General features: G+C 53.4%; 7 protein-coding genes across 7 annotated transcripts, besides 7 other annotated features; 5 read left to right on the forward strand and 2 right to left on the reverse strand.

Annotated features, from left to right (window-relative positions):
• Window positions 1-1,251: 1,251 nt before the first annotated feature.
• Window positions 1,252-2,136, reverse strand: BO86DRAFT_438059 (uncharacterized protein; the record flags this gene model as incomplete). Its single annotated transcript, XM_025676101.1, has 1 exon — window positions 1,252-2,136. One exon carries the CDS (start codon window positions 2,131-2,133, stop codon window positions 1,312-1,314), a length of 822 nt encoding a protein of 273 aa, XP_025524553.1. The 3' UTR covers window positions 1,252-1,311.
• A 355-nt stretch (window positions 2,137-2,491) lies between these two features.
• Window positions 2,492-7,626, forward strand: BO86DRAFT_438061 (glycoside hydrolase family 18 protein; the record flags this gene model as incomplete). Its single annotated transcript, XM_025676102.1, has 12 exons — window positions 2,492-2,573; window positions 2,702-3,313; window positions 3,353-3,462; window positions 3,493-3,557; window positions 3,592-4,171; window positions 4,236-4,493; window positions 4,543-4,725; window positions 4,812-5,451; window positions 5,562-5,941; window positions 6,009-6,192; window positions 6,260-6,389; window positions 6,465-7,626. The coding sequence occupies 12 exons, from the start codon at window positions 2,492-2,494 to the stop codon at window positions 7,624-7,626; spliced, it is 4,386 nt and encodes a 1,461-aa protein (XP_025524554.1).
• A 1,154-nt stretch (window positions 7,627-8,780) lies between these two features.
• BO86DRAFT_458358 (amidase) lies at window positions 8,781-10,576 on the forward strand (the record flags this gene model as incomplete). The annotated part of the gene is made up of 4 exons (XM_025677291.1): window positions 8,781-9,814; window positions 9,866-9,992; window positions 10,044-10,163; window positions 10,212-10,576. The coding sequence occupies exons 1-4, from the start codon at window positions 8,927-8,929 to the stop codon at window positions 10,574-10,576; spliced, it is 1,500 nt and encodes a 499-aa protein (XP_025524555.1). The 5' UTR covers window positions 8,781-8,926.
• Window positions 10,577-12,027: 1,451 nt separating this feature from the next.
• Window positions 12,028-13,322, forward strand: BO86DRAFT_438071 (uncharacterized protein; the record flags this gene model as incomplete). Its single annotated transcript, XM_025676103.1, has 2 exons — window positions 12,028-12,187; window positions 12,242-13,322. The coding sequence occupies 2 exons, from the start codon at window positions 12,028-12,030 to the stop codon at window positions 13,117-13,119; spliced, it is 1,038 nt and encodes a 345-aa protein (XP_025524556.1). The 3' UTR covers window positions 13,120-13,322.
• Window positions 13,323-13,649: 327 nt separating this feature from the next.
• BO86DRAFT_320220 (uncharacterized protein) lies at window positions 13,650-14,223 on the reverse strand (the record flags this gene model as incomplete). Its single annotated transcript, XM_025668283.1, has 4 exons — window positions 13,650-13,780; window positions 13,840-13,926; window positions 13,973-14,107; window positions 14,160-14,223. Coding segments are annotated over 4 exons (417 nt in total), but the record flags the coding sequence as incomplete, so codon positions are not given.
• A 466-nt stretch (window positions 14,224-14,689) lies between these two features.
• Window positions 14,690-14,698: a sequence feature (Protein overlapping with rRNA (BO86DRAFT_458359, RAH78664.1) was converted to a misc_feature.).
• A 49-nt stretch (window positions 14,699-14,747) lies between these two features.
• Window positions 14,748-14,790: a sequence feature (Protein overlapping with rRNA (BO86DRAFT_458359, RAH78664.1) was converted to a misc_feature.).
• Window positions 14,791-14,867: 77 nt separating this feature from the next.
• Window positions 14,868-14,888: a sequence feature (Protein overlapping with rRNA (BO86DRAFT_458359, RAH78664.1) was converted to a misc_feature.).
• Window positions 14,889-15,129: 241 nt separating this feature from the next.
• Window positions 15,130-15,328: a sequence feature (Protein overlapping with rRNA (BO86DRAFT_458359, RAH78664.1) was converted to a misc_feature.).
• Window positions 15,329-15,377: 49 nt separating this feature from the next.
• Window positions 15,378-15,527: a sequence feature (Protein overlapping with rRNA (BO86DRAFT_458359, RAH78664.1) was converted to a misc_feature.).
• A 76-nt stretch (window positions 15,528-15,603) lies between these two features.
• Window positions 15,604-16,093: a sequence feature (Protein overlapping with rRNA (BO86DRAFT_458359, RAH78664.1) was converted to a misc_feature.).
• Window positions 16,094-16,124: 31 nt separating this feature from the next.
• Window positions 16,125-16,448: a sequence feature (Protein overlapping with rRNA (BO86DRAFT_458359, RAH78664.1) was converted to a misc_feature.).
• A 1,020-nt stretch (window positions 16,449-17,468) lies between these two features.
• On the forward strand, window positions 17,469-18,466 carry BO86DRAFT_450190 (uncharacterized protein; the record flags this gene model as incomplete). Its single annotated transcript, XM_025676775.1, has 2 exons — window positions 17,469-18,378; window positions 18,430-18,466. Exons 1-2 carry the CDS (start codon window positions 17,627-17,629, stop codon window positions 18,464-18,466), a joined length of 789 nt encoding a protein of 262 aa, XP_025524559.1. The 5' UTR covers window positions 17,469-17,626.
• Window positions 18,467-19,012: 546 nt separating this feature from the next.
• BO86DRAFT_421437 (uncharacterized protein) lies at window positions 19,013-21,200 on the forward strand (the record flags this gene model as incomplete). The annotated part of the gene is made up of 3 exons (XM_025675280.1): window positions 19,013-20,277; window positions 20,319-20,343; window positions 21,096-21,200. The coding sequence occupies 3 exons, from the start codon at window positions 19,013-19,015 to the stop codon at window positions 21,198-21,200; spliced, it is 1,395 nt and encodes a 464-aa protein (XP_025524560.1).
• Between the last annotated feature and the right edge of the window lie 90 nt (window positions 21,201-21,290).

A 21,290-nucleotide genomic window follows, 5' to 3' on the forward strand; every position in this document is an offset into this window, starting at 1 on the left:
AGAACACCTACCAGTAGCGTTATAGTCTAACAAGCTTCAGGAGCTTGACCCGTCAGCAATCTAATTTAGCCAGTCAACCAACTAGCGGAATAGGCCGGACTTCCGAGACTTTTTCATCGCTGAACTCTTCACGAGGGGAAGCCTGCTCAGGTGATTGGGTAGAGCGCAAAGGCGATTTTAGCTCTGACTCCCTGCCCCGTCGCGAACTGGCGGAAAGGGGCACCGGCGTGTCCGGCGTGTGGAGGCGAATAGTGTGCCTTCAAAGTACGTGATTCCTGGTCAGGGGCCACTGGACCAACAGCAGCGAAGCTCCCCTCAACAGTCTCCAATTCTTCCAATAGCTCAGCTCGCGTAGATGAACGAATGGACTCTGGAGGAGCCCAGGTATTCGGCTTGAATAGTCCCAACCGGTAGCTCGGGCGTTCTACACACATAGTGTCTTATAGAGCAGAGGGCCAAGCGTGGGAGGCCAAGGAAGGCGAGCCGAGTACTGAAGTATACATGTCAGAATATCACATTGTCTTAAACGCCGGGCCGATCACTCCTAGAGCTGTAAGTATCAAAAGTCTGCACTTGCCTTGGTCATTGACTCTGAGGTACTATAGGCACGACACCACTTATATTAAGCGATATATGGAAAGATGCCAAGATAAAACTCTATATGTTAACATCACTTTAGTATTATAACAAAAGACATTACTCGACACTTGATAAGGCTTTCCTCAATCGGGATCTCGGTTGACAAAACTTCTGTCCCCCTTAAGCCTTGTTGATACGTCTAGGATATCATTGCGATCGTGTGTCTTTCCGTATCTTGGTTAGTGGAAGCGAAAATCGGAGCCTGGGGTCAACTGAACAGCGGTATGTAACTAGTAGCTACCTCGGTACGTGCCCAGGGTACGGTACCTCCTGGACTCCAGACCCTATTAAGATTAGTGCTTGCTGCCAACTCATTGGTCGGTGGGGGTGTCCACCTTTGAGCCCCCCAATTTTCTGCTTTCTGGCAATTTGTCACTTGGTGGCTTGGAATGCGGCCATTAGCTCGCCGCGGAAACCGGCCACAAAGAGCTTAGGAGCCTACATCTGGAGTTGCGAATTGGTGGGTCCGATACCCCTTATACACAAAATTTCGTCTACGAGCTGAAAACGCAAGTCTTTGTGCGGAGCCCACAACACTAGAACGATCTTGATACGAGGAAAAGTACTTGACAAATAGCCTCAATGTTGCTGCTGTGCTACATATGAGAAAGACCCGCTTGTCCTTCCAGGCATTGAGGCCAGGGGCTCGCTCGCGTACTGTACATTCCGTGATCATCTGAGGTGAATCAAGGTTGTCACCAGGGTCAACAGCGTAAGCCATATCGACACTGCTGCTGCCACATGAGGTGGTGCCGCTTCGTTGGAGGATTCGACCGGAGAAGCCGGACAACTGACGTTAGGGTACACCCCAGTCTCCAAAGGAGAACATGCCATCTCTGTGGCGGCTGCCATTATACTGGATGCGGCCGAAGGATTGATTGTCACCGAGCACGGGTTGGCAGTCACATTGGAACCCATGAAGCCGCATCCGTATTCCCCCCCAGTGACATTATATGCATAGGCGACTGTGGCGCCACACGTCTCGGCAGATGTGGCTGCCACGAGATCAGGGGTCTTCCCTGACTGGCGACTGACAGTGAAGGTGGTGGCATTGTTAGTCGTGATAAACTGATCACCTTGCTTTTCCGGATTGTCCGAGCAATTGTAAAGCTGCAGACTCCAGCTCAAGGTCCAGAAGCCTTCCGGATAATTGACAGTGTTGAAGAATCGGGTGACGAAGTGAGGTTCCGATGAAGTCCGGTTCCAATTGTCGCCCACATCCAGCTCCAAGACCCCGTCCATGATGGAGCCCGGGGAAGTCAGATTGTTGCCTTCCCACACGCTCCAGAAGATACTAGCTGCAGTGGTATCAGATAAAGCCGGATTCTGCAGCGCAAATACAATGGGCATCAACGCCTGAGGGGTGTAGGTCATGTTGCGCGGGGATATCAAGTCCACTTCAAAGATTCTCCAATCGGCAGCGGTAGCAGTGCCTATTGCCAGCACCGAGTGTGCCACCAGCGCGCACCAAGCAAGAAAACGAACATGATTCATGCTTGTAGGTGCTTGAAGGTGTTGTTTGAAAAGGAGGGTGGAAGGTGAAAAAGAATTGAAGGTTTAATTGGAGGGCGATTTGGACTGCCTCAGCTGGCTGTCATTTGGTGAGGAGAACAACCTGAGGAAATAAATAATGAGAGGATTCTTCAAGGGGCCGATCGAAAGCCACGGGATGCTGTAGGAACATTCGCCCCATCTCTTCAGGCTGCGCCATTATTGCCCAATAAAGGTTTGTGGGGTCTTTTTCATAGTGGACCCTTTGTGATTCAGGTAGTGAGTTAGTGAATTACTAGCGTGCCCTTATCCTGGATGGGGTTATGTTTTGCCTCTACTACCTCTACTTATTGTTTCTGTCATGATTGATCCGCAACAATCCCATCACTACTGCGAACAGACTGCTGTCGATGTAACTAGTCTCCCACTGGCCAAGTATGAGGGTTCAATTCACAATAGACCCGCTCGGAGGTGCCCGCAGCCTCCAGTCATCAGCGAAGTATAAAATTTCTGGTCATCTCGCCCTCCTCTGACAGATTCATCAGGCGCATTGTACTGTACTGTACGCTAGGTGTCTTTCTTTTCCAATTCTTCTGCGTGGCTTCGGCCGCGCAATACGTTCCTTACCTTCCTCTCCATCGCTCTTTTCACCTTTTCTTTGCTGTTCAATCATCGGTCGCGATTGACGTGCCCATTCGGCTCCCCGCAAGTTCCAGGTATCAGGGCAGATCGGTCTCTTGTCCAGCCCGATGTGCCGCATCGGGGCCTAACCCTGGCAACTGGTCTCTATATCACAACTTCGAACAACTCGCCTCGTGCAAAGAGTCTCTTTTCTTTTCCTTTTCATTTTCCGATCCTGTCGATGATCCCGACAGCTTTCATCGCATTTATACTTGCACCTCTTTCGGTCCTGATTGGGCGACGCTGCCGGTCAATACATCAAACCTTGCCTTGCAGTCTAAAGCAGCCCCAGCCCCTGTAGATGGCACATATCAGATTGGATCCTGGCCTTCCAGGGAGGGCCTATCGGTTTCACCTTCGCTCGCCACCCTCGTCAAGCAGATCCGCCAATATCTGTCCAATGGATTCGGCGCCGTCAACCGTCCAACCATAATCTTTGCCAGCTACGGCTCAACCTCAGTGGGCCTCTACGTCGGTCAAGGGCTGCAGAGTCAGGGGGTTGGTGATGTCGCGCTGGCATACCTGGAAAGGTCCATTGCAGGATCCAACACTAGCCTTGGAGCGAGTGTGACCATGCAATTCTCCCAGCCTGGTCAGACGTCTCACCACGTTTTCGGTCTTATAGCCACCGGCAACGGAACTTTCGCTGCTGTACAAGACGCGCTTACATCGCGGTCCAAGGCAGAATGTTTGACATTTCCATTGGTCCAAAATGTCACAAGAAAGGTCCCCCTTGCGACGCCATTGTACTCTTTCCCCTCCCAACGCTAGCAATATCAGCGTCAACCTCAACGCCAACTCCACCGATGCTTCTCCCAACTCGATATCCTCTATTCGTCGGCGCAGGTCCCTCGCTCCTCGGGCCACCTGCTCCACCGCTCAGGTCGTCTCTGGTGATACTTTTACTACGTTGGCGGAGAAATGTGGTATTACCCCGGCTCAATTCACCAAGTATAATTCCGAGTCAAAGGAGTGCGCTTCTCTGGTTGCAGGTGAGCATGTCTGCTGTTCGGCCGGTAGGTTGCCCGACTTCGCCCCTAAACCGCAGTCCGATGGCACTTGTGCGACCTACACTGTTCAGCCGAATGACAGCTGTGCCACGATTGCCGCTGCGTACGGCCTCACGATCGATGACATCAACAACTTCAACACCGATACTTGGGTATGGAATACCTGCTCGCGCCCCCTCTACGCCCATGAAGTTATTTGTCTGAGTGAAGGCAACCCACCAATGCCCGCGTCTGTCTCTAATGCAATTTGTGGGCCACAGGTCCCTGGCACCCCGACTCCTCCCAGTGGAACGAATATCTCCCAGCTCAACGAGTGCCCTCTGAATGCGTGCTGTGTTGTATGGGGCCAAGTGAGTAGTTCCCTGTTCCTCACTCGAAACCTCAATCTGGGCCTGTTACTGACAATGATTTCAGTGTGGTGTGACAGCCGAGTTCTGCACCAACACTGGCACGGGTGCCCTTGGAACGGCGGCGAAGGGCACCGAAGGCTGTATCGCGAACTGTGGCACTGAGATGGTGCGGAGTAGCCCTCCTGCCACCTACCGGAGCATTGGTTACTGTGAGGGTTTCAACTTGCAGCGTCCCTGTCTGTACCAGGACGTGGCGCAGATTGACACTTCTATCTACACCCACATTTACTTATCCTTTGGCGTGTTATCCTCCTCCTATGTGGTCCAGATTCCCCACAAGACCACGCTGTTCGAGTTCACCCTTTAAACAGATCAGAGGCGCCAAACGCATTGTGTCAATCGGTGGGTGGGCATTTTCCACCGACCCGAGCACGTACATGATCTTCCGTGAGGGCGTTACGGCCGCCAATCGTCTGACCATGGCCACCAACATCGCCAACTTCATCAAAGAGCACGATCTCGATGGAGTCAATATTGACTGGGAGTACCCGGGGGTAAGAACATACACCGCCTTCACCATTCCCTGACCCAGTGTGTTCCAGTGGCTAATCATCAACCTTCCGCTCTTTGTCTATTTCAGGCACGGGATATTCCAGGCATTCCTGCTGCGAGTCCTGATGACGGTGACAACTATCTCGCTTTCCTTGCTATCTTACGGAATCTTCTTCACGACCGGGAAGTGACGATTGCGGCACCGTCATCCTATTGGTACCTGAGGGGCTTCCCCATCAAGAAGATGGCTCCGCTCCTGGACTACATCATCTATATGACCTACGATCTGCACGGACAGTGGGATTCTCACAGTCAATGGTCTCAGCTTGGCTGTCCGACGGGCAATTGCTTGCGCTCGGATGTGAACCTGACGGAAACCATCAGTGCTCTGGTTATGATCACCAAAGCCGGGGTCCCGTCCAACCAGGTGGTGGTCGGTGTGACCAGCTACGGACGCTCCTTCGCCATGGCCGAAGCCGGCTACTACGGGCCCGAGTGCAAGTTTTTAGGCTCAGCCGATGGCTCGGAAGCCAAGCCGGGGCCGTGTACGCAAAGTCCCAGGTACATCGCCAATGCCGAAATCGAGGCCATCCTCGCCGACCCGAGTCGGGTCACAGAGAGTTACCTCGACATTGCTAGTGACTCTAATATCCTGGTGTACGACAACACGCAATGGGTCGGCTGGATGAGTGACGGTGTCAAGGCGTCCCGACGATCACTCTACCAGGGTCTCGCCATGGGGGGAACCACCGATTGGGCAACCGACACCTGCAAAAGGACAATTGTCCCCGTTACCCGGCCAAGAGCTGGGCTGGGATAATCGACGACGTCGTCCTAGACAGAGACCCCTATGTTGAGGGGAACCGGATTGGCAACTGGACCTCCTTGACGTGCTCGGATCCGGCTATGCAAGACGGTCTGTACATGCCGTGCGCCCAGCGCTGGGCGGAGCTGGACGCCTCCGATGCGTGGTCCGATGCCATCAGCATCTGGGAGATTATCGATAAGCACAAGCTGACGGGTTCGAATGACGAGAAGAAATTCTCCTACTCCCTCATGAATACTTTCCATGTCGGCGAATCGACCAACTGTGGCCTGGTCGCGCCAGAAGGCTCGTGTTCCGACACCTACCCGTGTTCCGTTTTTCAAGGCTTCGGCAGCGGGGGTTCGGGTCCTGCGGCGATGGTGATCTATGAATCTCTCACAGTCATCAACTCGGTAAGCAAACAAATTCAATAAATAAATGAATGAATGTGGCTGCTGACGAATTTTCCCCGCAATCCAGATGTACTCCCAATTCTTCGATGCCATCAGCGTAGCTGCTGGAACATACATTGACAATCAGCTCCAGGACCTTGAAAGCACCTTCGCACCCGTGCCTCCGGCTCCCAGCGACGAGTGGCTGGTGATCTTGACCAACCTCCTAGGTCTCGGTCTCACGGCGGTGGCTGCACCGTATTTTGACGGAGGTAAATCACCTGGACAGACATTTCGAGTGTGCCCCCCCCCCCCAACTCAATTCTGACGATACCATAGTTTTTGAAAGTCTACCGGCGCTGAGCTCAGCTCCGGGCGAGGCTGGCGCCGACACTGCCAAAGACTTCAGCAATGCCGCGGTTGCCTTTGGGGCCGCAATTGCATCCGCCGCCATTCCGGAAGGTGAACCGTAAGTGACCTCAATCGAGCCGAGGAGAAGGGAAAGGGGAGAACTGTTTCTAATCAGGGCCCTATGTGAACACAGAGGCCATTGGACCGCACATTCGCAGGAGAGCTTCACCGCCACCCTGGGGTCGGTGGTTTCAGGGTGGGCGAACGTGACACAGAACCAACTCTGGAATCTGTTCAATGGATCCGAGACGTCGATCGCGCTGCTGACGCGACTGATCGCCAATAGAAATCTCATTGAGGGCAGCGGCGCTGCCCCCTCAGTCACGCCCAGCACGACTCCGAATACCACCACGCAGATCGAGAGCTCCATCAACAAGGCGTTCTTTGGCTTCGCGATCCCGTCGGTGTGGGCCGTCTCCGGCGCCGCCGCCTTCGTCGTGGACTCAGGCTATCCCTGCAGCGCGCAGAAGCCACTGTCCGACTACATGACGGCGGCCACCCAAGAGGCGACCTCCTCGTGCTACAACGACAGGCTCTACTACCTGGTACGTGCCGATGGGAAGTGGAGCGGCTGCCCCGCAGAGAAGAAGCTGGGCAAGCGGATGGATTGCCCGGACTGCGGCGTCTCCGAGTGCGGCGAGGACGCGACCTACTTCACGGCGCCCCCCGGCCTGAGCAGCCTCGGTGGGGGGGCCTGGGGTGGCATCACCCTGGACGACCTCATCCAAGGCTCCGTCCGCACCTACGCCGCCAACGGCAACGCCAACGGCGGGCCCGTCGCCAATCCGCTGGACCAGGACAAGCTGCAGGACCTCTCCAACCAGGACATCACCACCCCGGGCTACATCCGCCTCCCCGTGTGCAGCCCGCAGGTCGCCTGGGCTTCGTGGTCCAACCCGTCGCAGTCCAACGCCAGCGCCCTGAACTACCCCTGCAACCCGCTGCAGGGCGTGACCAAGTGCAGCGGCTACACCTACGTGGACCAGACCACCTCCGCTTCCCCGCTGGTGTCCGACTGCCAAGCCATCATTCATAACATCCAGGGCACCGGTGGCCACTGGACGACGGGGATCGACCGCCAACGCGCCATTGCCACGTACGGCTCGTGCAAGTTTGGTGTCCAGAATGTTGGGGTCACTGGCGACGTCACCTACTACACTGGAAGTCAGGATATCGTGACCATCAGCACCGAGGCCCTCGCCAAGTACGAGTGGGAGGGCCGTGTCGGGGCGAAAGGCTATATGGAGTGCGACGGTGACGCAGGCCACCAGAAGGTCCAGTGGGGCCTGTATTAGTAATCACATCAGGTATAGCCGGATATTAGCCCCCAGTGGGCTTTTGTCAACTGATTGTCCAACTACTGGCTGCTTACCCCCGTCAGGCAGACTAGGTCCTATCCAGGATATGCATGGGAATGAGTTTCAGTCCCCGGAGCCATATCGCCCGCCCACAGGCCCATAATTGATACCTCAAAGCGCTTCGCGCAGCCAAGGGCTTTCCTCAAAAATACAATCATTTTACAAAACACCCCCCTGCCCTCTTACCCCGAGTTGGGTATTGTATGATCGTGACAATGCGCCTAATAAGCATAGTCAAGATGCGCGACGCGCCCTCTTCCGCTTACGTCTCTTCGTCAAATCTCCTTGTAGCTTTGCTCCATAGCTGTGGTCAGTGAAGCTGCCGTGCAACAAGCGGATACCTTTTATTCGGGGACCGACCGAGCTGGGAAAGGGCCCTATCTACATTCGACAGGAGGGCTGTATAGAAATCCGGGCCGCTATCTCGACCCCACAGATATAAGGCATTGTGCCGCAGGATGTAGAAAAACTGGCCGAGAAATGGCGAAGCGGCCCGGGACGCGGCAATCCGGTCATAGCATCGATGCTACTTGGTTCCCTTGCATAGAGCGTACCCCCTGCCTTTGTTTCTGTTTCCTAATTGGGTGAAATCTTGTGATTGATCATCTTAAACTCTGCTATTGGACCTGGCATCTTCGGTGGTATCGACGGCCGCAGACTACTCTGCGGCACTCACAAACAACCCAGGCGGCGGGGTTTCCTTGGGACAGCCTCATTGCGTCAGTTGTCATGGTAAGGGCAGATACACTCTGTCATTTTCCCTGTAGAAACTTACGTGGCAGGAGATACAGCATTTGCTGATGAGAGCTCACAAACTGAAGGTGGTCGTCAAGCTCATCATGCAGCCGACAAGTTAGGGTTGCAGGGGAATATTGTAATATCTCATACAGATCCGTACCGTATCATCCTGCAGTGTATATTATAGTACTTGGTATATATTACAATACCAGCATACGCAGCGATCTGTTTGATACTTTACCAACCTTATCTTTCGATGACACCACCGGTCAAAATAATAAGCACTAGACCAGGTAACCACAATAGACCCCTTCCAATGCGGGGTCACTCATATAAATAAACATCCTGCATGCGAGAGCAGCTCCACCTCATCAATTTAACCTCTCCGTGAACAGGTGATGTACTGTACTCTCAACACACCAGCTTACAGTATCCGAAACTTACTCTGCCGCTCAGCAACTGCTATCTCGGGTGCATCTGCAGTTGCCGCCGCAGAAAGATGACCGAGTGCAACGTGCTAACCGCAACCGCGACGCAGCTGAGTCGTCTTCTGCAGCAGGGCCACACGACGAGTCACGACATCGTGCAAGCCTACCTAGCGCAGATCGACCAGCACAACCGCGCCGGCCTGCAGCTGCACGCGTTGATCTCCGTTGACCCCGCGAGTGCTCTCGCGCAGGCCGCCGACCGCGACCGCGAGCGGGCCCAGGGTCGGGTCCGCGGCCCCCTCCACGGAGTGCCAATTATCGTCAAGGACGCTATCATCACGTCGCGCGCGTTGGGACTGCCGACCACCGCGGGGGCTGTTGCCTTCCAAGATACCTACGGCCGCGCCAACGCATCGATCATCGATTCTCTGCTCGACCAGGGGATGATCATCCTGGGCAAGGCGAGCATGACGGAGTTCTGCGGCCTCAAGGCCACCTGTATCACCGCGGGCTGGTCGGCCGTAAACGGACAGACCCAGTCTCCCTACATCGCGGGGGGGTTCCGCCCAGACGATCTCTTCATCGGTCGCTCCGGGCCCGGGGGCTCCTCGTCGGGGTCGGCCGTGGGCGTCGCGGCTGGCTTTGCCCCGCTGGCCCTCGGCACCGAGACTTCGGGCTCCGTCTGCATGCCCGCCAATCGCGCGGGGCTGTACTCCATCACCGCCACGCAGGGATCGGTCTCTCTGGAGGGGGTATTTGCTTTGAGCAGGGACTTTGACAAGCTCGGTGCCATGGCGCGGTGTCCAGAGGACCTGGCTCTGATGACAACAGCCCTGACTGGAGTACACTATGAGCAGTCGGGCGGATGGGAGGATGTGTCGGTCGGGTTTGTCGACCCTCTCGTGTGGGATGCGTTCGCATTCCAGAAGACTCCAGACCCGGATGTAGAACAGCAGATTGTAGGTTCCATCCTGATTTGACCTCAAGTGCTGCCTGCTGAAGCTCTATAGCTGAGTAGCTATGAATGGGCGCGATCGCAGATCGCGCAGCGAGGAGGCCGCGTGGCCTACCCGGTCGAATTGCCGACCATGGAAAGCCTGCACTACGAGGGCCAGAGTGTGAACTACTCCGTTGCATGTGAGGGACCTCAAACCACTCATTCTTGAGCCTAACGCTAATGCGAGGCAGTCTACGAGTTCCCAGAGCTATTTGAGATATTCTGCTCCATGCTGGAAGCGCCAAAAGTGCATTCAGTTGCGGAGCTGATCGAATGGAACAAGGATCATGCCTCGGTTGCTTTGCCGCCACGTAGGACATCGTTGTTACTCCACCAGTTCTCTCACTAACTCCTCATAGCACACACGGATCAGAACGACTTGGTGGAGACACTGAAATCGACCATGAATGATGAGAAAGCGGCTGCAGCAAAGGCCTACGCTCAACGGCTGGCGGGGGCAGAGGGTATTGACGCAACGCTTGCAAAACACGGAATCGATATAATCATCGGACCGGGCGACTGTGCCATCTGTGCCGTTGCTGCGCTGGCGGGCTATCCCACCGGCATGGTTCCTCTCGGGCGCTTGGAAGGGCCCGGTGGGCTGGGCCAACCGCAAGGGTTGATGTTGGTCAGCCGTGCAGGGGGCGAACAGAAGCTTCTACGGTTCATGCATCTGTGGAAAGAGATCGTGGGAGATTGGGAGGTTCCAGCTTTACTCCGTTGAGACTTGGAATTCTTCGTGTGCTACCCGTCTCTCAAGGCGCTATTCACCATGTCCATGTCAAGTCTATTAGCTAGACTCTGGAAAGAAGCTTCTAAATCAGACTCTCACGCCTTATTACATGTTTTAGCTCGACGCCAAAGCAGCAATAACAGTCAAGCCGGGGTAAGAGAGGGGCTGTCACTTATCGTTCAGGAACCATGGGGTCCACCAAAGGCGGGTCAGTCGGTCGTGTCCGGTCCGTGATCATCGGCCCTACTCCATAAGTGTAGCAAAATTGCACTGAGGGGCACAATGCAAAGTTTGTATAAGAGCCATCACCAGCGATGTGCAGTGCGCTATATAGGAATTGGTATTCTTCCGGCGCAGAATAGGCAATCACCCTCAGGAGGCATTCGATATGGAAGATGAGCGTGAAGTCTTGCACATGCGCTTACGGAGACACATTGTGCTGTATATCAGTTCTGGCTAGAGAGGCTAACTTGGGACAGAGAGAAAGGGGAGATAGGTAGACAGACTGATGGCATGTTTTCTTCTCTTCATCTGGATGACCTTGATGGAATTCAGCGTTGTCCTAGAATATGTCGAACATAATCTCAGAAGTCCTACACAATTTGATATTGAACCTAACCGACACCAGCATCAAATGACACACCGCACGAGGAAGCCAACATCGCAACATCACCGATACGAGATCCAGCTTCAGAAAGGCAGGTTGGGAGGAGGTCAAAAATGGCTCGTACCCAGCGGGTGGTGCGTGCGAGAAGCTGAAAGTCCAGACCCTTTCCAACACGACATGGAAAGCCAAAGTCAGAACCGAGCAAAGGGCTCTAGAAAATCTAGATTGCTATCGTAGGGAGCCGCACCTGTTGGATGTGAGATAAAAGCTCCGCATGCGGAAATGAACAATATGGATATGGGGTGGCATTGACAACGGTCGGGAATTAGGTTTTATGGGATGTGATAAAGTTAGTGGATCGACGCATTACGAATACGGCCCGAACATTCGCTACAATTGGGTTTTAGGACGTACCAAGGACAGCATCCGTCACATAAGATATACAGATCGACTGGGTGTCATAAAAGGCTGTAAATGGAGAGGCGACAAAGACATCTTTGCTTCTGCGTCATTGATATACGAACCTGCTGTAGTGAAGGTTGCTTGGGAGATCTCAACACTCGAAGACCAGCCTCTTTCTTTGTTCACTATTTCCCTGGGACGATACAATAGTCAACTGATAACAATTTCGTATAGAAGGCGTGTATCGGCGGTGATAACAGAAACCCAGGAAATGGCGAATTAGGCTTGTCAGCGAACCTCCTGTGCATGACGATTCTAGGAGATATAAAAAGGCTGTCGAACTCTGGCCTGGAACCTTACCTTCGTCACGTTGCATGTTACTGACTCAAAAATCCCAATCTACTTTCATCTTCATACATCTTCGGTAAACACAATGCCGGTCAGGGATTACGGAGTTTGGAAAGCCCTTCCGATCCGTTATGAGTTTGAAGATCGCTACGAAGACCCCGAATCTCCCCATCTCTCGTTATACTACCATGACGATGAAGCAAACCCCCCACAGTTCGACCCTAACTATCGACACAACCACAGGGGTAGGCCCCCAAATCCGAACAGACCAGCGGAGATTCCTGGACTTTTTCGCGCAGCAATCAACATCAAATCCAGAGATGACGAGACCAGGCTGGCCTATTTTGTGAGGCACGATTTTGTCAACCACCCCATTGCCGAGAAGCTGGCCAACCTAGCTTTTGGGTTCCATCCGATAGCACAGGTAGACGAGTTGGACGGTAAAGGCCTGGATTACATTCGGGGGGCTCTTTTCACGTTGCAAAAAGGCCGTGTTCTTCTCCACGACATCCCCGGACCCAACAATGACCTCATCGACGTCCTGGAGCCGGAAGTCAAGAAGGCCATTGAGGCCAAAGCAACCATCTTTGTATTCGGCTCCAGGTTTAACACAAGGAACGGCATCCAGAATGTTCATATGAACCAGGGAAATATTGAGGACTTTGAGCAGGACGACGGGGTGTTTCAGGATGGGGGTCTTCTTATCAAGTACCACGATCACTGGACGGGCGTCTTCCTTGCGTTCGCCTCACAAGCCGTCCACACCGATGATACAGATGGCCACGCGCTCAGAAACCCTTTGGTAACATGGGCGGACGTGGTACCCCAAGAACTTGTGGAAAACTCGGTCAAAATCACGGAAGCACTCGTTAACCCACGCGGTGCCGACGATCGAGCTGCCCGAATCAAGGAATCGGTCACGCTAGCGAATCTCACCAACCACAGAGTATCTTTGGCATCATGGAGATTCCATAACTCGGTGGGTCAGACTCAAGACCTGCCGCGACACGCAGCCTTAGATTCTCAAGCTATCCAGAAGTTCGAGGTCCCCAACTGCCCTCTTTCTAACACCGGGGATACTATCACTCTTCTCAATGAGAAAGGACTGAGAGTGGATGGAGTGAGCTATGGGTGGAAGCAGGGCCAGCAAGAAGGCCGTCCTATAATCTTTGTTTAATATCTGAGGCACACTCTGCAAGCCTTACGTTTTGTGCTCCGCTGGATGTTGAAACAAGCTCAGACATACTAACCAGTGGAATGAGCAGTTTGAAAAATGGGCAGCTTTGATTCTACTTTGTTTCTCGGCATGCCATCGTGTCATCTCTCTGCACTTCGCTTGTGACTGAGTTATGGCAGTCAAGGGGGAAAAGTGATTGTTCCAGACTGTTGAAACTCGCCGTGCTATCTGAGTCCGAATGACTAGGTAAACCAAAGTTCTACTATATGCGCTTTGAGATAAATGTACTGAATGTTTATCATTGCCCTGTATTTTGTATCTCACGGTGAACATTCCATTCCCAAGATTCATCTTAGTCCTATAACTGCATAGCCCAAGTATACCGCTCCCCTGTTGTTGCGTGCTTAGAGCGACGGTAAGCAAAACAGCGGGCGTGGAAACAAAATCAAGTGTCTTCTCTGATACATTCATACAAAATACAACCTACAGAACGATTCGCTAGTGAGGAAACCCTGCTTATTTGCCGGGACTCACTCGCGCATCCAGGCCTCCGAATCACTATCCGCGAAGGCCTTATGGAGATTGTTCGCCTCCATCCATTCCACGGCTTGAGGGAAAGTTGCACATGACGTATAAAACTCGATCAGTACCTTTTTAAATTCTATCATGTATTTGTCATGTCGCAGCGTAGCAATTGAGAGAGAATAAACAGAGACATACTGTGAAGGGAGACCGGATTCAATGGCTGCAAAGAGAAACGCGCGTCTCGTTCTCGGAATAGGATTAGATTCGAAGGTACGGCAGTGCCTTCCTAAGTCAGCTAGAGCATGCATAAGAAACAACAACTACACACCCTTTGGAATACATATAACGTGTGGATCCGCGGGTGGAGCTCCGCTCTCGACACTCTTGCAGTATATATCATAATTGTTTCGAAGCAACTTCTGCATCGATACTGGGTTTGGCCTGAACACCGGGCCATTCGAGTCTGGAAAATGAAATCAGTTGCAGTCGACTAGAGAAGTAAAGAAATGGTTTACCGGGGATATATTCAGATATCCGGGTATACACTAGGCCATCCTTCGCTACATGAAGACGATCCTGTACGGACCCTTGGTTACTCGTTCTCTACTTGGAGAGAAACGACGATCGCTATGTTTGGAGCCGATACAATGTGGCTCGAAAGGTGGTATGGACAGGGATGGCAGAGAATTGCCGCTGATTCGAAGGCCTGATTAAAGTGCAAGTGACACACGAGAACAGGCGAGGAGTTTGAGGTACCCAGTGCATGATGGGTTGGACCGTACCCTTGTTCACATCGAAGACAATAAATGAGATATAAATATGCAAGTAGAGTTGGATACTAGTTTAGAGTGGTGTTCAAAGAAAGGGTTGTGAACTTGTGATGACTTTGCTAACGAATCTGGTAAGAAGACCGCAGCCAAAGTTGGTTCGTGCAAACAGCTGCACTGATCAGCTGGCAAAGAGACAAGCTTAAGCATAGCCAAGGTGGTTAGCATGGTGTTGCACTAAGTAGAATTCTATTGTGTTTCAAGGCTGCAAAACCACCATGAGTACCGTAGGCATAAGGTAGTCTAGCACATACGACCACAGGGTGTGGAAAACAGGGCTTCCCGTCCGCTCAGCCGTACTTAAGCCACACGCCGGGAGGTTAGTAGTTGGGTGGGTGACCACCAGCGAATCCCTTCTGTTGTATGTTTTTGCTCTACTTGCTACAAGTCCGGTAGACTCCAGGCACAGGGTATATGGTAGGTAAACATGGGGTAGGTAGGGCATGCCGAAACCAATTACGAGGCGAAGGCGAAAAGACAAGCGACAGATCGCCAAAACCGTCACAACTACGGAGCCCCCCTTACCATGAACTCTGTCTCCCGTCGAAGGCTTGCGGACTAAATAGAGCGTATTAAAAATCATTAGTGGGGACAGCATAAGGATGGGCTATCTTGGCTCCTCTTTGTTATTGGTCTGCATCATTGGAAATACGTACAGACGACTTGTCCCTGATGGGTGAAGAAGTATTCTCCAATACCATAGTCGATGCCGCAGCCCACAGTAGAGTTGTACCCATAAGTCCTGCTCCCTTCGGTCGGAAGCGCATATTCGGATTGCGACGACTGCTCGGCATATATCAATCCATTGTCACCATCATGACCTGTGGACCAAGCGCACCGTCCACAATGGGCGGGTCGTGAGTTGATGAACTCGCCAGCAAAGCCGGTGGTGATTGGTAATAATAGCCCCCCTCCCGATATTCCAGTCCATCAACGTGGTTACGATCGATCATTGTCTCAAAGTAAGGGACCACTTTCTCGCGCGGCGGGAAAGGGCAAGCTCGGAAAGCCAGGACATGCCGCGAACCGGGACCGCGACTGTCTAAGCACCCCGAAGTATTAGCATCGGTGAAAGCGACAGAAGGAGGCGACCACAGGGGGAGGATAACAAGGGTCTTCTTACTTTGGAAAGTGGCTTTGACGCCGTTTTTATAAATTTGCACGCGGGAGTCCAAGCCCGGGTCCTCTCTTCGCCCCCTGGGAGGTCGAATAAGCAATCTTGGCGGGCGAGTCTTCTGGCCCACGGCGACATCTCGCCACAGTGCGAATTCCTGGCGCGGCTGGCACTAACACAAGAAGTGCTTGATGTTCCAGCCGTCCGCATAGGCTACATGCTAGACCGCTGCGCGCCCAGTAAGAGATATCAAGACCATCCAGTTGGCCTTCTCATCAAAAGGAGTCTGAAACCCTCCAGATACATGTCTATCGCCGAAGGATCGTCATTGCACGGCTCCATCACTTTCGTCACATTAGGGTTTAGACCGCCCCATAGCCCAAGCCTCAACCAGTGCCCGCGCCAGCTCCAACGCCTACCACAACCTGAACCACAACTCCCACCACCTCCACAGGCAAAGACGCTATTAAAGCCGTCATCGTCCGCTGCCAAGGCGACACCTCCCCTGGTCAGCGACCACCATCTCGACCGACCACCAGATCTTCGACAACGCCGTCCCGCCCGTGCCGGCCCTGCTCGACTTCCCCGTTGTGGTGCACCGCGTGGGCACGCGCGACAACGGCGAGTTCGGGTGCCTGGACAACCAGGCCATCACCTACCTGCACATCGACCCTATCTCCGAGATGGCGCCGCCGGCGTGGCAGGCGGGGCGGATTGGCACCGTGATGGTGGCGCGCAAGGACCGCAAGGATCTGTCGCCGGAACACTACGAGGCCGTTTGGATGTACATCGACTACATGCTCGATTTCTTTGGGAATGGGGGCCCGCCGCCGGAGCACCTGTTCAAGAAGGGAAAAGTTTGAGCGGTGGTTCGTGGGGTACCAGAAGGAGTGTTTGGGGTACGGGCGCGAGGAGAGGAGGGATGTGGCGCCGTTGTATTAGGGATTTGCATCGAGTCGAACAAATAAGATGAAGATTGGGATCTTGAGGTACTACAAATGTGGAGAGTGGAATGTAGGAGATATTGTCTTGTTTCATTTGAAATGTTATATAATAAACAATATAATAGGTAGGGGCACCTTTCAGACCTCCTCGACGCCCACCAAGTCAGACCGACCGAAGTCAAGACGTCACAACAAGGTAAAGATCATCACCACTCCCTGGACCAAGAGCCCGTCCAAATGACGGGAATACGTCTGACGAACAGAATATTCCCAGCCACCGGCGCAGACACGGTCGAGTCGGAAGTAAAACGGCTTCACTTTAGGGCATCGAGGACATAGAAGTCATCAGCAAGGGTGAGGATTCTGTGGCTCTTTAGAAGAGCTCAGAGGTGGGACGTCTACTCTAAAGTGATTCTTTGAACTGTATGCGAGAAGATGGTTAGCGAGACTGCTCATCATGGTGTTGTCTGGCGGTTCTGGATGGAAGCCACCAAGGTAGGGGGAGGGATCACTCACGTAGAGTCGCTTGATTTTCAGAAGAGGATCGGGAGACGGGCGGCTTATATACCTGGCCGATTTTTTCGCGGCCGCGCTAGTGGTTAAGCGAGTGAAAATTCGTGGGTGGCTTATGATCATAGCATAATATGCTGACTCAGCAGCTTGGCTCACCTGTTGTGAGGGCTCTGACTGATTATTCACTCTGCCGTCCTGAGCCTAGCGCAGCGTGCTCTATACTACTACGCATACGCAACGTTTTTGTCCATGATGGAGTAGGGGAAAGACGAGTTCCTTTGAAATAACTTAGATAAAGACCCTCAACGTGCCTTTATCTTTAATTCCTAGCATCACTTGACAGCTGTAAGTTACATGAAAACATTGGTCAAGGGTGGCAGCTGACTGACATGGCATGGCGCAGCCTGGGTGCTTGCCAGATTGGGCTATCATGGATCCCGCCCGCCTTAATCTCCAATTTCCCCCGCCTGCTCTCCTCCAAGATCTTTCTCTCCCATCCCAGATTCTCACACTGCCTCGTTCTCTATCCTCCGTCAACTTATTATACTCGTCATGCTTGCGAGATATCAATCACAGACCTGTTCATGAACCCAAGTCCTCTCACTTCGAGTGAGACCAAACTCCCCGCCTGCCCCGCGCCTGTCTGTGCCGAACTCGACAAAGGCGGTGGAGTGCGCTTAGGCTCCCATACATTCGCCATTTACTCTTGCGCTGCGCTCCCACCCAGCTGGCCACAACTTCGAGACGATGTCACCACATACACCCAGTTGACAGCCTGCGCGGCACGGGTCTGCGAGACTTTGCCAGTATTGTTGAATTTAGATCCGTGTACCTTGGCTCAGCTGGCCTCGCTCCCCGCTTCTACCTCCCGGTCCATCGGCACGATTCCGACCGTCCCCTGGTTCTTACTCCATGCGTCGATGTTTGAGAGGCACTGTGTAATCGGACATGGATCGACCGTGGAGTCGCTGTTGGTCATTCTGCAGCGCCCCTGGTGTGTTCTCGAAGCCTGTTGCAGCAACACCGAAACAATCATAGCCTTGAGAGATTTCGCCCTGGTAGCGGCCCAAGTCGACCCAGACAGATACGATGCAGCTGTCCGACTGCTCTCCCATGAGTCAGGGGCCCGAGGTACACTGGGGAGGGATTTAATTTACCGCACCAAGCATGTCTGCGCGTCGCGTTCTTCTCTGGCTGCCGTCCGATCGATATATGTCGCCTCCACCCTAACCGCCGTTACATCGTACAATCGGTTCTGGCTGTCGCTCATCTGCACCTGCGCCGTCTATGTGGAAATTCCTTTCTCCGAGGTAGTCCGACAGATGCGCGACGATCTGTGCGATCGGCCTGCAGACAATGCCTTGACTCATTTGATATCCCTCTATAGCATGTTGCTCAGGCAGATTGGCAACCAGGTCATGTGATCTAGCACCACAGTCACTAGGTGGCTGGCTGGACATTTGTCGTATTTGTTTCACCAAGTTTTCTTCTCGTACCAATCATGGCTTTCTTCGCATCATGAGCAAGTAGTTTGTCCCAGCCGCGATCATACACATACAGAGGCGTGTTCAAATCAAGTTAGTGTGGGGTCGGTCTGGTATCACTCCGGCAGATTAATTACTAGCGCAGCTCCTGCTGCAGCAGAACAGCGAATGGAAAGTGAATTTGCAGCTGCAGGATGGAGGCTGACAACCTCAGGCCAATCACCTACCTCCATTCTTCGTGATCTCCCAATACACAGACGCATTCAGGCCGTGTTTTTAGGATGATCCATGACGGATCCCACCCAACAAAAGTCGGAACCAGCTGTCAGCGCACTGACCAGCTGGTCGGGCGAGGCTGCGGCGTTGCTTTCACTTAAGGGCACCACAGTCCCACTTCCACCCAACACTGCAACCCTCACACAGATATGCATATGCTACTACTTGCCCATAATGATTGACGATTGATGCTTCATTCTCTTGTTCTTCATGCCAACCTCTTCGGTGGAAACCTGGCTCCGGGGTCTGGCCTTCTCCTTGTGCGCGACCCTGGCGGAGGCCAAATACCCCTTCTCATCCTCCTCCCCCAAAGCAACCCTCACCAATGACACCTCGGTCTCGTTTGACCCTCTCGGCGTGGCCGCCGTGCTGGGGAACCCGCGAGCTGGCGCGAGCGCTGCCCGACTGTACGTGCAGTATGATCAAGCCGTGTTTCACTGGCCACACATGACGATGATCGGAGGGACGCTCCCGGCTATGCAGATGTTGGTCGAGCACCTCACCTCCGCGCTCCCCTCCGTCCATCCCGCCGTCAGATTGTGCGCCAACGAGACCACGATGATCCCGATTCGTTCCAACGTTTCGAATCAGGTCTTCCGCGAACTTCCGCTGACGCTCAGCAACCTTTGGCTCCATGACTACATCAACTTCAAGCCCAGCAACGAGAATCCAGGCAATGACTTCATGGTGATTCGTATCAATGCAATCGATGAAGACGCGAAAAAGCAAAAGGGCAGCACGGAAGAAGACCCGGGTTTGGGGTGGTGGATGGCCGGCCGGCTGACCCTGTATCTCTTGATCCTTATCAACGGAGCGATGATTCTAGCGGCCATGCTCATCGGCATCCTGGCTGCAGACATCTGGGCGTTCACCCTGTTTTTTCTCTACGGTAGTCACTGGATTGCGTCTGCAATCATCACCTTCGTGCCCATGGTCGAGTTCCACGTACCCCCGAATATCGACAAGAACATGAGCCCGCGATATGCAGCATACCAACGGCCAGAGGGTGGGACCGTCATTTTCAAGGGGCCCCAATACGCCCTAGAACGCTGGGCGCGGTCGACCTGGGAATACAAGTACAAGCCCTGGAAGGCGCCCCTGCATTGGGCGTGGATGATCACAGGCGCACTGGCCGCCTTCGCCTCGGTCGCGTGCATGGTCAACATGCACGGATACCTGCAGCTGGCCTTCCTGGCGGTGCTCGTCTACGCAACGCTCGCCGAGATCATCGCCACCAAGATCTCGCGCCGTCTTCAAATCAAGGCGAAGGGACCCGTGTCCTTTGAAGCCACGCTGAACAACGACACCCGATCAGAGGGCATCATTTCGGCTACAATCAAAATTCGCAAGGATTGTCGCCTGGAGGGCTTTGATTGGATCAAGATGGGCCTGCTCCCGGATATGCCTGTCTTCCGGCAAATGCAGGTCACGCTGGCGAGGATCAACAGGCGCCAGAACGAGGCAGAAGAAGAGCGGTCCACTCCGTACAGTCCTACGGAGATCACGGAACTCGAAGACGAGATGGAGCAGTATCGCAAGCAGTACGTGCAAGATGCGGTCAATGACGCCGAGGAGGACAAACGGCTGGCCCAGCGTCTGCGCGGGGAGATGAAAACGGCCATCGACGATTGGATTAAGACACTCCCCCAGGAGAAAGAGGCGGCGCCGGTATCTTCTTCCAGTGGCCTCAAAAGCATCAAATTTTGACCCTGTTCCTTGGGTCAGTCGGTGGAGCGAGTGGTCAGTCAAGCCTCACAAGCATCTGGTGGAGGCACCCTGCAACCGAGTGGGTGCTATCCTTTACCTCGATTAACGGCAGTGCAGAGGTAATATTGGCATCAGATGGATGTAATAATAGTGAACCCAACAAAGGTGTGAATCTGTCACTGGTATAGTGGTGGAGACAGGGGTGTGTGAATCAGTATCGGTGATCTAGTAATAGGAATAGCCGTGGCAGCTAGTAGCCAGGCATGATCTAGAGTATCTGTAAATAAGAACAGAGAGTGAATAGCCGCACTGCAAAGCTGGACTATTTCCTGGTTGGGTATGATGCATACGATGCCGTGCGTACAGTACGCGGCGCAGATATAGTCCCTGGAGATGATAAGAAAGATGTAACCAGGGAAGAAAGTAGTTGGGGAATCAGGGGTCGGGCCTTTATCACTTGTGGCAGCAGCTCCAAACGCCCATAGAAAGAAAGGAGGCAATAGAACCAAAATCACCGAGTCGTCAAGTGGGAAGAAGAATCCATCCTCGCTTCTGAATTGTCGGCGTTCCTGAGTAATCCATTCAGCCCGCGTGCTCCGAGGCGAATTCCGAGCGCGTTGCCCACCTTGAGAATTCAGATAGTTCAACAACCAAGAGACATATGAACCGCGTCAAGATCGCCCACCGCTGAGGCTTCAAGATCGCTTACAAGGATCTTGTCACGCTCATCCCCCACCCCATGGGCCCGGGCCGATCGGACCGTCTGGTCACGTGAAACTAC

Source organism: Aspergillus japonicus, assembly GCF_003184785.1.
Source record: "Aspergillus japonicus CBS 114.51 unplaced genomic scaffold BO86scaffold_55, whole genome shotgun sequence".
NCBI lineage: Eukaryota > Fungi > Ascomycota > Eurotiomycetes > Eurotiales > Aspergillaceae > Aspergillus > Aspergillus japonicus.